The sequence below is a fragment of the Phalaenopsis equestris genome, unplaced genomic scaffold (assembly GCF_001263595.1).
Source record: "Phalaenopsis equestris unplaced genomic scaffold, ASM126359v1 Scaffold000123, whole genome shotgun sequence".
Lineage (NCBI taxonomy): Eukaryota > Viridiplantae > Streptophyta > Magnoliopsida > Asparagales > Orchidaceae > Phalaenopsis > Phalaenopsis equestris.
The window spans coordinates 1,632,339-1,649,866 of NW_018164565.1; the positions used below are offsets into that span (position 1 = coordinate 1,632,339).

General features: G+C 33.5%; 1 protein-coding gene across 1 annotated transcript in view; it reads right to left on the reverse strand.

Moving 5' to 3' along the window:
• LOC110021132 (ubiquitin carboxyl-terminal hydrolase 9-like) overlaps nucleotides 1-16,578 on the reverse strand; it is a 41,143-nt gene extending 24,565 nt beyond the window's left edge. The window contains exons 1-5 of the mRNA XM_020719487.1: nucleotides 16,211-16,578; nucleotides 13,412-13,651; nucleotides 12,198-12,342; nucleotides 1,489-1,548; nucleotides 1,303-1,398 (exon numbers count right to left, since the gene is read on the reverse strand). Coding sequence (XP_020575146.1) covers nucleotides 1,303-1,398; nucleotides 1,489-1,548; nucleotides 12,198-12,342; nucleotides 13,412-13,651; nucleotides 16,211-16,359 — 690 coding nt within the window. The 5' untranslated portion in view covers nucleotides 16,360-16,578. The remainder of the gene's footprint in view (nucleotides 1-1,302; nucleotides 1,399-1,488; nucleotides 1,549-12,197; nucleotides 12,343-13,411; nucleotides 13,652-16,210) is intronic.
• Nucleotides 16,579-17,528: the final 950 nt, after the last annotated feature.

Genomic DNA, 17,528 nt, shown 5'->3' on the forward strand with positions numbered 1-17,528 from the left:
GACGTTTGGTTTCCATGGAAACTTTTCATGTTATTACCTTGAAAATCTCATGTTTATTGTATAAAACCTACAATTTTTTAAATGAAATAGTGTGGTTGATTGTCTTCTACAAAGCTAGGTGTGTATAATGATATGGTGTCAAACAAATATCCAAAAATAGAGCCCAATTAAGACACTTCGAAGAATTCCCAAAATGAACATATTAACATGTATCACAGTGGTAGCAAAAATATTATGATTCTTATGTGAAACTTTTAATGAAATTGACCTATCTTCTACATAGTCAGGTGTGTATGATATGGGGCTAGACAAAAAATTGAAAACCAAATATGGCACTTGGATTCAAAAGATGAACCTACTGGTCCACATCACAATAGTTCTTAAGGCTTATTACAGACCAAGGCAAAGGAATAAGGCGAGAATTTCACCAGACACGAGCGGAGCATAAACCATAAGGAACAAAGTGTATGCCCTGTGAAGTTAATATTTTTAATATTTATAAGAAAAAATATGATTAAAATATCAAATATAAAATCTGAAATAAACTTCAAAATTCAAAGTCGATAATTAATGATTAGATTTCTAAAGTTATGATAAATTATAACCTAACTTACTTATAAGGGTTATAATTCACGATCGAAATATACTATTGCAGCACAAGATAAACTGTAAACTAAACTTATATATTAATCAAATTGATTAATGAAAAACTGACTATTAAATAAAGTAGCTACTGATGTGTTTTGCTTTTGCTATTTGCTTTTGTTCATGAGAATTAGAGATATCATCCTACATACAGGATTTTACGAGATCACAATATATGGATATCATGTGCCATGAAACGAGTCAAACTTCATATCAGAGACTTCCAAGCATAAGAATGTATTCTTTCTTAGTTTTTGAACAGGATTCTCGTCTGCAGTCCAAATTCAAAAAGTTTTTTAAACACCAAAATGTCCATTATTAGACTTCGGTCAGCAGGTCACCATACAATCAAAACTAAAATTGACTGGAGAGAGTCCAATTAACCAAACTGTCCTAACAGACACTCCAAGGATTATTAATTTAGTAAGCATAAGAAATGAATATTTTTAAAGCAAAGGGTTGTTCTAGCTTAAAAAACGTATATATTAATAATGCAACTAAGTAGAAAATAGCATCTTAAAAAAACAATTTCATTATACCATAACATAAATTCAAGCTAAAGCAGACAAATAAATTGCCAAGTTGTCTTCAGGCTATGTATATTAATGGAGTGGAGGTTGGTGGGGGTGGAGATGGTGGAGTTGGGCTATAATTTACCTGTTGATTCATTTGTATTTTTGCTTCCTCCAAGGTTTGGTCATAGTTTTCCAGTAGATCATGCTTTTCCCCATTGAAATAATCCCATATGGAAACCTGCAATTCATGAAAAAACGTTTAAGTCCAGGGATAGCAATTTTATTGTATATAGAGGATCTTGGAGCTTGATCATAAGATGAGACTTGCCTGTGCCTGATCGAGCTTGAGAAGCCTGCAAACCTCATCATAAAGCTCTCTAACTGAAGCCTGACGAAAGAAAACAAATCTTCTTTAAATCAGTATAGGAGCCTTAAAAGAGAAATCTTCACTGTCATTTATAGTTATCACATAAAAATGCAAAGAAAAACAGTGAAAAGAATTCCCAAAGCACAACACAAAATCGTAGAAATCACTTCACATTTACTCCAATCCACAGGCCAACATACAATGCCTCCCCAGCCAAAGCAAGGAACTAATCAGAGTTAATCCAATCAACTGCACCAGCGTAAGCAGTTCCCAAGTGCAACCACATTTGATAGTCAAGAAAGAAATGCCAAAAATAATCAATCCCTAAAAAATATGTGGAAGGATTGATTTGCAAAAATGAGGACTTAATCGAAAGAATTGCAATTCAATTTTTTTTACGGAGCACACCTAAGGAGAGAGGTAAATCCAAGTGAAACAAATCAAGGAAATTACCCAACGTTCTCTCTCTTATTCAATGCTGCATAGCTGACCACCCTCTTAGGAAATCCAAGGGAATATTAGCTTGATTTAATCTATAATAATCCATAAATTAACGGATTGTTAGTATATTTAAGATGAGGTTTCTAAAATGTTGCAAAAAAAACCGGTGATATCATAATGGGTTTTAAAACCTTAAATGCTTTGTGACTAGTGTACCACAAGAGTTGATTAATTATTGATGTATTGCACTTATCTCAAAGCAAATATAAAGACTTCAAAACAACGATCCTGACAAAAATTTTAGTCAAATATTCTGATCATGACTTTCTCAATTAGCTCAATTAAATTGAATTTGGATAGGCATGGATAAACTTAACGATGGAAAATTCAAACTTCAATCAAAAGAAATTAGTAGTTCCTTACTACCTTTCTCCCCTCCTCTACAAATGCTCCCTATTTTAATTTTAGCACACCAGGAGACTTACAGACTCCTTTCTCTCACTACCAATAGCAACGATAGCCACCCTTATCCCATTCAAATGGTTAGATTCTTATCAGCGCCAACTACATGATCCTAGGAGATGTTGATATAAGCTAGTTAGACTTCCTCTCTTATATTTTGGTGTTAACAATGAAAGTAATCAATGTTTAAATCCAAAAAAACAAGGAAAAAACAAATATTATTATCCTTGAAATTTTCTAACAATTCCGAGATCCTTCAGACCTCAATTGTAGATCACAAATAAGATTATATGATTCGTGTTCAACATCCCAATTTCCATTCTAGAGTGGCATACAACATAAAAACTATAACAATACTCAAACAAAATTGGGAGGTCCTACACTCAAGAAGAAAAGAACTTAAATTTTAGAATTTCTACTCTTTTCATAGGAGCAACCATATAGCAAAACTATAATCACAAACAAAATGAAAAAACAAATGATTTTAACGATTTCAAGAGCCTTCCTTAAAAAAAAAATACAAACAATGATTCTTTGATTTTCATCACTACAACACTATGACGAAGCCAGAATCACAAAAAAAAAAGGTAAAAAGAATGAATTTTGATGCATTGATAACCCTTCATTAAAAATGCATATAAAGTGGTAACTAGCATGCTTATCATGAAAAAAGAAACCAATGCACACAACAAAGCACATCACAGAGTATTGAAACATTTAAAAATTTAACAAATGTTGTCCAAGTCCACAAAGTTGTATAAGCAACTCACATGAAAACTTCCAAAAACCTTTAGCACTAATGTTTTTTTTAAATTATTATTTTGCAGCTCCTGTCCAACCGAAAATTCTATAATCACTATGAAAAGCGCCATGTTCATCATTTTGCAGCATATCAATGATTAACAGCAAACAATGGTGTCAAGGATATTGTTTTAGTTTTCCGTTCACCTACATATATAATATATATATAATTAGCTCATTTTTATGATATCAAAGGAAAATTCGCTGCTACATACATTCTTTTTTCTTCCCTTTCTAAGAATAATTATTGTAGCAGACTGAACAGTCGTGGCAAATGCTCACTTACTAGATAGAATCAAACCATCATAGTCTCCAATGCCATCTTGATCCACATCTCATGTCCACCTGAGCCACCTAATCACAATTCCTACTATATATACATTGCAACAAATTTTAATGTTCTCATCACTGTCACTTTATCTTCCAGCCACTAAAGCCGATGATGACGTATTTTTATTTGTTGTACCTGTCTAAGATTACGAACCATCGCTATGTCTTCCAAACACTAACGCTGATGATGATGTATTTTGGTCTGTTGTATCCGACTGAGCAATCAGATTATTTGATCATTGTCTCAACAATGTTGACATAATCATATTATCATAAAACATAGTTCGTATGCCATACATGACCTAGGAGTGATGTTGCTCGGATCTGATAAATTGAACTCGTCATGTTGTCCTTTATCACCAATATTGAAGAAAATAAATTCAACAGTTCCTAAGGTGTTATTCTATGTGACATCAACGTAAGAGATATTAAGCAAGCATTTGCCAATAATTCACTCTTCAAATTACTACCAGAATCTTACGAAAAGATATTATTTATCTTTATCAATGGCCACAAGAGTTGACGAAACTGCCTAGGCTGAATAGAAGCACTTAGGGGTTTTTATTTTTTTATTTTTTTTGCATTTAAATAAAAACTAATTAGGTTAAGAAATATTTTTTGGTTAGCTGTTTTTAATTTTTGTCTTTGGAAAAAAATTATTGTATTTCTAAAAATTTTGAATCACCATATAATGTTTTCACTTGTTTCCAAAACAAACAAACAACAACTACTCTTTGTCACACTAAGTGTGATCGGCTACATGAATCATTTTTCTCCATTGTATCATAATTGAGTGTCATATTTTATTTTCATTTAATTATAACAAATTAAGATCATATTTATACAACATTCCCCCCAAGTCTTTGTAGGTTTATTCCAAAACATAAATTATCAAAATAAAAAACAATTACAATTCCAAATATGAATCTATTTTAAGGAAAAAACAAATAAAAACATAACACAAACAAACATGTCCTTGGCAATCGTGCTTCAATAAATGTTTAACTAAAGAATATAGTTAAATGGGAGTACTAAAAAGCATTCCAAGTCTAATTAGAAATTTCATATAGTCTAAAATTTGATCCACTCATTAGACCAATTTGAAGTTCATTTATTCATGTCCATTTGAATTTCTTTAATGATAATACCAACCATTATAGATGTTATAAATATGGTTAGCACTTGGACTCCTCACTTGCAATAGAAATAGGTTCGAAAAATCATTTTTGAAAGATATAAATGAATTAATGCAATGTGTGCAGAAGGAGAAGCAGATGATTAAAGGTGGAGATGTAAAAAGATAAAATGGTTCCAACAAGCTGAATTATGTGATTGTATGGAATTAAGGATAAAATATGATGGAATTAGCTAAACTTGATTTTGCATTGGCATGTGATTAGCAATAGAGGGAAGGATAGAATAAGTGATCAATTGTCTCCTATGTGAGCTAGAGGTCAATTCGAATCACAAAAACAAGCTTTCAGCATATAAGGGGTAAGGGTGACTATTGCAATGTAATCACGAGGAAAAGAAGATAATTAGTGGCTGTTACATAAATGGATATCTAGGCTTTAGCAGGATAGGCCTCATGATGGTATGAAATAGAGGAAAGAAATGAGGTGAAAGAAACTAAAATTAATTTCCAGTAGCATATGAGCTTGCAATATAGAGAAAGCCAATAGTAGTAAGTTGACCCAATATGACTTGAGGGTCACGAGTTCAAATAACATCAAAAGCTTCCCTGCAACGTAGGCCTAATGTTATAGACATCATCTCCTTTCCAAACTGTGCATTGGTAGAAGCTTCACCTATGCATGAGAAGTCCTTTAATATAATCTTACATAAATAAGCATATACTTCAAGGTAATTGGAGAGCATTTCAGCACCTTAAAAGTAGAGAAAGTAAATCACATTTTTTTTTTTACTTTAAAAGAAAAAAAAATACTTGCAAAGGAATCATGTAATTGCCAGAGAAAATTTGGTCACATAACAGAGCAATTCTTGTGTATTCATATCCTAGAATCATAAATAATTAGCATAAGTCAGATAATTGAACTTGAAAGGCAAGATGTTTTCAATATTTTAGGATATACTGTTAGAAGATGTTAATTGGATTTCTATAGTTATTCCAAAGTTAACGTGCGTTTGGACGGTTGGATGTTATAAGAAGAACGAAATGATAAGAGAGATTACAAAATATAAATCATGTAAAGAGAATTGGTGAAGGAATGAGGAGATACAAACAATTATTTAAGGAAAAAAATTATTTTCAAAGAATGGCAAAAAATAATTATCACACAACGGCAATGAGGGGAAGTGTTGCAAGGATGTTAATAAGCAATGCAAGAGAAACCACTTTATGAACATATATGAAAGTCTAGCACCAATTAAAAAAATGATATATATAAATGATTCAATAAACATATTGCTAAGCTACAATTAAAGAGATCTTTCCTTCCAAAAGTTCAAAAAAAAATGTCAAAAAAAGAGTAAAGCTCATTCATATAATCAATTTAGTATATAATTTAATTAATATATCAGATTGCATTCTAATCTTGATTATAAAAAAAATCGAAACTAGCTTGTCTTTCAAAATTACTATAAATTTTAACAAATTTAAATTTAAGGTCTTCAACATGTTCATTGCAAATTATTTTAAAAAATTTATTTGCACAGATATTAGGCCATTCACTTGCTTAGGGTCTATTTGAGGCTCTTGTTGCGGGGAAGCTGTGTGTTTGTTTGTTTTGCGTAGTTGTGTGCAGTTGTTTAAGAACAAATGACGTTTCCCCTGCAGTATAGTGTTGTTTACAACATAATAAGTTTTGCTTGTGCATTTCGTACTTGAAAACAAATATTCAGTTTGAATGTCACAAAATAAAAATTAGGACCCAAAATAGTAACACAACAACCAAGATTAAAAAATAAATAAATAACAATTAATATTACCATAACATTATTTTTAAAGTGCAGCTGATTAATGTCACGAGATAATCCCTCATCAAACGAAAAACTTCACACATGTTCACTATTGAAGGTGGAATCCTCGAATCAATCTGGCCACCTAAAAAAGTCGCAGTTTTCTGTTCTATTCCTCAAATACCTATAAAAGGTTCTCATGTTATGAGTCTGTAGCGAAGTAAGCACATTGCAGACCACAGTAACAGTACAATGCTTTGGAAGCACCCGAAGTCCTTGAGCTCGTCTTTGTCAAAAAGCTAAAGACCACAAAGCACAGACCTTAGATGTAACATTAGTAATGACGAATAACAAAAATACTCAATTAAAGTTTTATAAAACTGTGAGGTTTCGAAGAACAAGGTATAAACCAACGAACTTGTCACTTTAAGAAGACAGTAAACCTTAAAAAAAATGGTAATTGGTTGTCTTTAAATCATTTAATACTGAGCTCATATGTGTCACATAATATATCAAAAAAATCATTCAGAAGAACCTCAAAAGTCATTTGACTGAAAAATGAGAGGTACTTGGTTATCTTCATTGGAATTTCATGTGTCAGGAACCAATAGCAACATATAGATCATCCAGAAGAACCCATAAAGTCGAGTATCTTATCAAAGACCTTCATCCCATAAAAATAAAACATGCACTAGAAACTTATATTAGATATTATACCCACGGTTGTCTCGTTGGTCATTCATGTGGGAAAAAATACATGCAAAAAAATTGGAAATAGAAGTCATCACCGCTCCAACAAGCCAAAATGTACATCATTGCATAAACCATATAAATAACAGAAAATTAGCAAAGAACATAATGAAACAAAAAATGTATCTAGCAAATAAAATTCAAACAAAATAAAAGTGAGATATAATGTCCAAAAAAAAGAAAAATAAAGTGTCCGACAAATAGAATAATATATTAGATTTAAAATAAAGTGTCTGGTCAAAAGAAAAATATAGGTCATCCAAAAGAACTCTTAAAGTCGAGTATCTCATCATAAACCTTCAAACCAAAAAAATAAAACATGCAATAAAAACTTAAATTAGATATTATACCCACGATTACCTTGCTGGCCATCCATGTGGGAAAAATACATGCAAAAAAACTGAAAAATAAGTCACCACCACTCCAACAAGCCAAAATGTATATCGTTGCATGATCAGTATAAATAACACCAAATTAGCAAGAGCATGATGAAACAATAATGTATCTAACAAATAAAAATCAAGAATAACGAAACTAACATATATAATGTCCCCAGAAAAAAGAAAAATTAAGTGTCTGACAAATAGAATAAAATTCATGCATTCCAATTGTCATGAAAATAACGCAAGTAATTGACTCTACGTTCACGGGCCATCGACATAAAAAACAAGTAAAATGACATGTCCTAGTAGGGTCTTCAAGCAACTTCATAGAGAACAAGTAGAATGACATGTCCTAGTAAATTTCTGGAGTTTCTTTCAAAATTCGCATGATTTGTTGAATATAAGTTGATTGTGTGTACTAAGGTCATTTTTGCATGAAGCAGCTAACTGTGAAATTGACTTCTAATAAAAACTGCACAATTTTTCCCTAAGACATTTGGATCGACTAGATTGAACTTCATTGAGGTTAGAGTCAGGGCCTTCATTGGAATCGATAGTTTGCTCGGCATCTACATGCCCAGCTCTATCAACTGAACCCTCTCTCACTTGAAGCCCATGCATGATCACCTGTGACCACGACTCAACTAAACATACGATCCAACTTTTCTTTAAACTCAGGATCAATATCAGTGAGTTTAAATTTTTTTAACATTTACATGACCTACAAATTAATAGACGATTAATATATTGATGTAACTATGGTGAAGAAAAAGACGTTTCATAAATTCTCACCTCCAATCTCGGAGCCCACCATTCCTCTGAAGTATTGATAGTTCACTTTATTGGATTTCAACCAAAGCCCGTGGATCCTAGCTTCAACTCTTTCCATATTTTCTGATTCTTTTTTAAACGATCTCACTTATTTTTCAATTGCATTTTATCATATTCCCTTCAAGTGCTTTTGTTGAATTTTTTTATTATATTTGTCAACCCTCCTTGTTAAAATAAATGGTTGGCCTATTTCCCAAGTCCACCTCTTTAAGGCAGAGATTAAAAATATTAGCTTAACTTTTTTATCCCACATGGTAGAACCAATTTCTTTTATTTTACCCATCACGTCAAACAAGCAAAATAAATTTGTGGTATACAATAAATGTTTTTTTTTCATGAAAACCAAAAAATGAACAATTTAAATGTTTTTTTAGCATTTACATGACCTACAAATTAATAGATGATTAATATATTGATGTAACTATGGTGAAGAACAAGACGTTTCATAAATTCTCACCTCCAATCTCGAAGCCCACCATTCCTCTAAAGTAATGATAGTTCACTTTATCGGATTTCAACCAAAGCTCGTGGATCCTAGCTTCAACTCTTTCCATATTTTTCGGTTCTTTTTTAAACTATCTCACTTATTTTTCGATTGCATTTTATCATATTCCCTTCATGTGCTTTTGTTGAATTTTTTTATTATATTTTGTCAACCCTCCTTGTTAAAATAGATGGTTAGCCTATTTCCCAAGTCCACCTCTTTAAGGCAGAGATTAAAAATATTAGCTTAACTTCTTTAACCCACATGGTAGAACCAATTTCTTTTATTTTAATCATCACGTCAAATAAGCAAAATAAATTTGTGGTATACAATAAATGTTTTTTTTTTCATGAAATCCAAAAAATGAACAACTTAAAAACCCACATCTGTAAAAGTAACACAACAAAGCAAACACACCACCACTACTTCATCCACCAACAACACCATCACCACACTAACAAGCCACCATTACCACACCAACATACCACCACCTACACACACCAACACCACCACAACAACACTACCAACTTGCATAACCACACCAACCAGCACCACCACCACCTGCGCCGCAACAAATAAGCTGCCCCATCATAACCACACCAACAACAAAACACCACCACTCCCATATACACACACCAACAACACCACAAAAACACTACCACAACCACCACACCAAGAAGCTACCACGAACACACAATCAACACAACACCGCCACCACTCCCATATACACACACCACAACCACAACCACAACAACACTATCACAACCACCACAAACAACCCAACTCACCGCCACCACCACACCAACAAGCTGCCATCAACACACCACCACCACGCCATCAACGCACCGGCACCACCGCCACCACTCCTATATATGCACGCCAACACCACAACAGTAATACTACCACAACCAACCCAACTCCTCACAACCACCACACCAACCAGCACCACCGCCACCACTCCTATATACACACACCAACACTATAACAGTAATACTACCATAATAACCACAACCAACCCAACTCACCACAACGACCACACCAACAAGCTACCATCACCACTCTCATCTACACACACCAACACCACACATACCACCAAAAATCACGAAAAAAAGCAAATTCAATACCACCAACAGACCACCATCACATCCGAGAAAGTGGGCAACCCACCAAGACCAACCTTTCAGAGGGCAACCCACAAAGACCAAAGACCAACAGACCATAGAACAACAAATGCAACATGGCAACCAACAACAACAAAACCTTTATCCCACTAAGTGGGGTTGACTAGATGAATCCTTTTACTTCATTGAGTCCTATTTACTGTCATATTTTCATTTAATTCTGATAAATTAAAATCATTTTTATACAATATGCCCAAGTCTTCCTAGGTCTACCTCTGCCTTTCTTAAAATAAATTGAATCTAAAACATCTACACTTCTAATTATCACCGGTCGATGTTTAATGTGACCAAACCATCTAAGACGACTCTCTCTAATTTTGTCTGTCACTAGAGCTACACCAACCCTATCACGGATATATTCATTCCGCATTTTGTCGCATCATTCCGCATTTTGTCTCTAAGTGTAAAGCCACTCATCCATCTAATCATTCACATCTCGGTAACACTTAACTTAGTTTTTTGCTTCTCTTTTAAAGACCAACATTCCGCGTCATAAAGCATTGCAAATCTCACCACCATCTTATAAATTTTCCTTTCAATCTAAGCGATAAACTTGTCTATCACACAATAAGCTCGAAGCATTCCTCCACTTCAACCAACCAACTTGAATTCTACTAATAACATCCCCATCAATATCACCGTCACTTTGAACAATAGACCAAAGATATTTAAAGCGTTCACACCTTTTAATAATTTGATCACCCATAGTTACATTTATGTCACTAGAGCTACTACTACTAAAATTACATTCCATCTATTCAGTTTTAGTTCTACTCAAACAAAGGACTTTAGACTACAAGGTAGACCTCCATAATCCAAATTTTTCCTGAGCTTTTTCTCTCGTCTTATCCACGAAAAGGATATCATCAGCCGAAAGCATACACCAAGGTACATACTCCTGTAAGTGACCAATAAAATCATCCATTGATCTAAGGCATATCCACAACTTTCTTCTCAAGAACTCTCAAAAGTAAATCTCTTGGAACCTTATTGTAAGTTTTTTCAAAATCAATAAAAATCATATGTAGATCCTCCTTATTATCTCTGAACTTCTCCATCAACCCTCTCAATAAATGAACGGCTTCAATGTAGACCTACCCAGCATAAATCCCAAATAGATGGATATAAGGATTATCATTTATAAATAAGAAACACGAATATAAGCCCACAGTTATGTTTAAGCATGTCTATGTTACATGTCAGCAGGGGTATCTGTGTATATTTATATATGCATACCATCACATACATACATGTGCATCCATATATGCAAGATAAATCAAGTTAATTTCTTGCCATCCTTGAGCTCAATAAATTCATTTTGGCAGTAGCATGAGTTGCATAGGCATTGATAGCACAAATACAAATGGTGCATAATAAGTAGCATAACCAAATAGTCTTAACGGAAGAGCAATAAGAGTACTAGGAGAATGAGGGATGAGGATAATGGCACTGCAAGTTTGGATCTTCTCCCAAGCTGCTTTTCCTATAAAGCTCAAGTTCTCATAACAAGAGAATAAGAAAAAGCCAAAAAATCTAGGAAAAAACTATACTATAAAGCATTATGTCTTTGGTTTCACTAATCATAACCATAAACTCATATTAAAATAAAAATAAATAAATAAACTAGCTTATCTGTAACATGTATAGAAGACAGCTACAAGAAGTATGCATAGTCTGCTTTCAACATGATAGTCCAATCATCCTACCCAGAGGTGCGGGAAAAGTTCAATAATGAATGAAGTGATAAATACCAAATTTTCTATTACACAAAAAGCTATCATGCACTAAGGAGAAACAGATTATACAGACGAATCTAAAAATGACAAAAATCCTAAGCTTTATAATCTAAATGATATTAGAAATCACTATATCTAAAAGAATCTGAGCATATAAACAATCCGACAAAATTTTATTTTGCATGATAAAGCACACAGCACGATATGGTTTTAACATGCGACGTGATCATTCTGTCGCAAGCAAACTATGCAAATCTCAAATCAGGTCATTTTAAGCCACTCCAACCAAACTTGTATGCGGGAAAATTAGCATCTAGAAAGAATATAAAAATAGAACTTAATATCGAAGTACCTTTCTACTCATAATGATACTTCTTTGAGAATTGTCTCTTGCATCTATCAGCTTAAGCACCAAAGGATAAACTTCTACCCTTAAACTTCTGGAATTAATGCCTTCAGATATGACTTTTCTAGGTATCTCTGGTCCACCTTTGTACCTGTAAAAAGAAGCTCAATATTCAACGGAATTATTCAAATCAAGTTGGAGTGATAGAACAAGCTAAGAATTTGGTCACAGAAACAATAGATAGTTATCATCCAATCTTAAATTGGGATAGAGATAAAAATGAAGATTTAACACACATAAAAATGTCTTAGCATCATCAAAAGCAATAACTCCAAATGAATATGAACAAGCTTGGTGAACAAATTTATTCCAATATGGTTTTTCTGTGCTCTCAAACACTCTCAATATGCAGAAAAGCCAACCAACATGTGTTGGTAGACATAACTAACAAACCTAGCTAGATCATTAGAAATATTGATATGCATACTTTTTTATCTCAAATGACGTGATTCAGGTCCGTTGGTCCTCGGCATCAAAAGTTTATTTAGAAAAAAGAAATCATTCATCACGATATAAAATAGTAAACTTTCAATTAAGGAATGCTAGCTAATCATTAATAAGAAATTTAGTGCAAAAGAAACATTCCACGTAAATCTAACTTTTATAATGAATAAAATGTTCAGAAATTCCATTAGCACAGGTCAATATATTACACATAAGGCGGATTCCTGTTTTCTTCTAATCATAATGATATGTTTACTCGAGGTTCATGGCATATGTCTTAAGTAGTTTAACATGTCAAACTGCTCTGCGTTATATCAACCATGTTCATTTCCTAAATATTATTATACTTTAAATTTCAATATATTTTACATTAAACAGTTGCCAATCGATGAAGCAGTTATGTTTGAGATATAATAGCTTCTCCTGTTCGTCAAGACTTGATTTGCATTAAGCTGTTTTTTCCAACTTCCATAAACACTACTACCTCTCAAATTTTAAGTAGATAAAATGATGCAGGGTCATAAATTCATTTGAATTTTAATATATAGAATCTAGATAAAATTGCTGAATAAAAATAATCAACATCCAGGGTAAGGACCGGTTGGAAGAAAAATAAATCACATGATTGATGCTCATGGAAACAAGAGAAAAAAGATAAAAACTGACAAACATAGCATATAGAATGCCCAAAAGATACAAGAATGAGAATCACATACCATTCTAGTAGCTTTTTCCAAACTCTTTGGTCAACCAAATGGTAATCCATTCCTTCCTGCAAATCCATGTGAAGCATCGGTCTATCACTTCCTTCATTTGATCCATCAGAAATGAGCTCTTTGTTGTTTAACTGTCCAGGCCTGCGAGGATTTTTCAGAGCAACATTGTTTGAATGATTGCAACGATGAGGAAGTTCAGTCTCGTCAAAACCGACATATGTTTGCCAGTCCTTCCACCATCTGCAAAAGAATGGTAAGGCTTACTACCAAGGTATAGAACCATCTAAGTCAACATTATTTTCTCGTTTCTTTTGTATAAATGAATTCACAGAGAACACAATTTGTGTATGGAGACTAAATTGGCCACATGCAAATAGTTTAGAGACTATTTTGGAAATATAATGAGAAATGAATGGATAAGTTCGCAGCATAAAGCAAACAACCAAGCAACCCATGACTCTGAAAACCATTACCCAAGGACTGAAGTCCTCATTACAAACTTTCTAAAAAAAAAAAACAATACAAGCACCTCTTCTCAAGGTCACAATACATGTTTGACAATAGAAATGGAGCTGAAATATACATAAAAATTGAAAAATAAGTTTAAAAGGAAAAAGCCATCAAAGCCAAACACCAAGTCAAACCACAAAATAAAAAATAATAACAGAATTTCATCATCATCAGTCTAATCCCAAACTATATGGGTCAGCTATGAATCCTTAATTTTTCTTTGTATATATTCAATGTTGTCTAAGATGCTAAGCATATTCTTCAAAAATCATTTTACGGGATTTAACATATTCCTGATCTGCTAATGAGTAAGGGAAATGAATAATGTAATTAGCTATAAAAAATCCTCTACCCAAAAAAATTCTCAATACAGCAAATCTCAGATACAAAAGAACATAAAAATAATATAACATTTAAACTAACCTTATTAAGTGATTTAATTGCGTGGGCAAAATCTCAATCATAAATTTGTATTAAAAAATAGAAAAGTTTTACTGAGATACTTTTAATAGCCTTTTTTTAATTACTTTACTAAGTTTGGTGGGACTTGTCTATGGTATTGATAGAAACTTTATTTAAACAAAAAAGAAATAAAACTAACCAAATAAAGCGCATACCTTAGTGAAAACCAGTATGATACTATTAAAGCACTTTAGATACATTATACAAAATAAAAGAGATGCAAATGAAAGTATAACTTCAGGAATCAAAGTTTGGATGGTCGAAATGAAAAATTCTCAGTGGTACCAAGCACCATCACCTTGGTTGGCTGTATAATACCTATTAGGATTATCACACAATATAAGAAAATACCATAAAGACATAAACATTCAAATTTATGAAACAAAAAATTAGACTGGCAATTTTATGAGAACCTTTATGTTTAGCTTTAGATTGCTGTTTTATGTTGCCCGTAAGCAACATCAAATAATTGCCCCGAGTACATTAGTTGAAGATAGGTTTGATGAGAACATCAAATTGGCACCTCTACTGTTACAAGGAAATTGATTGCGCAGAAGCAAATATTCCTTTAAGACTTCCCTAACAGCTCACTTCGCACATACCTTGCAATTAAAGGCTCGTCTTTGAGAAATTAGCAGTGTAACAGTTGTAAGCTTATAAATTTCTACTAATAGTCCATGATGGAAGTAATGCAATGTATCATGTTCTAATTATTCCTTGTACTCAACAAAATATATTCTGGAAATATCTCATTTTAATCTTATCATCAAGCCTGAAATTTGCTCAAGGAAATTAACATTTGATACCTATGTGCCTGACCGTAGCCAAGAGAATTCAGCACAATGTTAAATATGTGACTTAGACGATAAGTCACCAGAAGAAAAGCTGAAGCGGTCATCCACTCAGAAGACAAGACTTTGAACACAATTTAAGCCTTAAAATCACAGGTGGAAGATGAAATGTACTTTCAGCAGTATTCTCGCTCTCACGGAAACCAGTGGGATTAGAGACCAACCCCTTCGTTCGATGAATTTCAATAAAACTAATATAGAATGGTATCTTTCCTATTAAAGAAATTGATGAGCTTACAATATATTTACAAGAATAGAGATGGTCCAAGGTTTGCTGATCATTTAATTATCTTCTGCAAATAAGCAGGCGTTGTCCAGCCGTTTTAAACTTCTTTCGTTCATTTCTCTACCCTCTGCCCTAGTAACATGATTTTATGGTACTCTATCCAATCACATAGATAAATCCACCACCTGTAGTAATCAGATGTAGCGCAGCTATTTGATATAGAATATGGGCAATCAAATTGCAGGCCTATGCTCCAAAAGATTCAAGAAACCCCAATTTAAAACGCTTGCACACAAAGGCTCCCTAAAATGGAACGCTACCAAATGCCCCCCACTATTATAACTCATCCAACAAACAACAAATTCCAGCTATAACACACAATAACATGGTGCTTGAAGAACTATTCCCTAGAACATAATTATATGGTACTGTATTCAATCAGATAGAGAGATCTACAGCAAGTAGTAATCCGATGCAGCGCAACTATTTGATAAAGAATACGGGCAATTAAATTACAGGCTTACGCTCCAGAATATTAAAACGCCTGCACACAAAGGCTCCCTAACGTGGAACGCTACCAAATCTACCAAATCCCCCCCTCTATTACAAGGCACCCATCAAACAACAAATTCCAGCTATAGCACACAAGAACACGGTGCATGAAGAACTATTCCCCAGAGGCAACAAAAAAATACATTATCAACCAACTACGACTCATATAACTTGAATACAAGCTGCGGAAAAGATCACCTAGCAGAGATGACGTAGGCCGAATCCCCTTCCTTCAGATTAGCTTCTGCCTCCCTCGTCAGCTCCATAATCGTCTCCCTCTCCTCCTCGGGAGTGCACGGCAAACAGCTCTCGAGGGACAACAAGTCCCCGGAATTCATAATCGTCATCCTCGATTCCCCAAACACACGGGAAAGACCAACTCGAATCAGATGGAATCTAGAGAATAGGGATCTGATTCGAAACCCTAGATCGGCGGTAATTTAAGGAAAAAATTCGGGTGGGGTCGCCGCGACGGAATCAGAATCGCCAGCAAACGAGAGAACGGACTGCCTGAGGGAGAACGAACTGCGACGCGACCCTTTATGCTCCCTCTCCTTGGTCATTATTTTCCGAAGTACTTATAGTAAAATAGCCACTGCGGTATGCCATCCACCTGTCCATCCTACCTATCTAGTATCTTCCTTCACGCTGGAACAATTGCAACATTTGTAGGCCAAGTATATTTCCATTGCCACAAACTATTTAAAAGTCAAAATTTATGTTTTAATTAATTCATTTCAATCTAAAATGTATGCAAATATATAAATATATTTATGAATTTAAATGTTGACTCACTCATCTTTTAATAGTATCGCACTTAGCCTCTAATCGCTAAAGTGAAATTAACTTTAAAATTGTTGGGTTCTTTCTTATTTAAAAAAATCAACATCTGAATTGAAGGCCACCTTTGATGGTTGCTAGTGTTTTACCCTAACATTTAAATGATGCCAATATGGTGAGTAAGAAAGACCGTCTAATATAAAAGCTTATTAGTTATTTTTTTTTCTTTTCTGCCTTTTGTGGATGCCCTATTTTAATGGTTGGTGTCTATTGCTTTGCTTAGCTGTGTACGGAAACACTTGTGACATTGGAGATTTATAGTTTATCATCTTAGTACTATACGAAAATTTATTGTCATGAAATAATTTGAGATAAATTTATATAAAAAAAGAATTAATTTGAAAATTTTGGTGCTTAGCCCGAATGTATGTTTAAGTTAAAAAAAAATGTGTTTCTTTACATAAATATATACATATATACATACATGCATGCATGTATGTGTGTATCTATGTGTGTGTATGTATGTATATATATATATATATATATATCTGCGTGTGTCTGTGTGTGTGCAAAAGACCTGGCTTATTAGTACAGTCTCTGACATAAGTCTCTCGGGTCGGGGGTTCGAATCCCATGGCACGGGCTCTTCGAATCAAAATCAAGCACACCGGATTTTAAAACGATATTAGTGTCCATTGAACCAAATATTGATTTCACATTTTCAATATATATATAT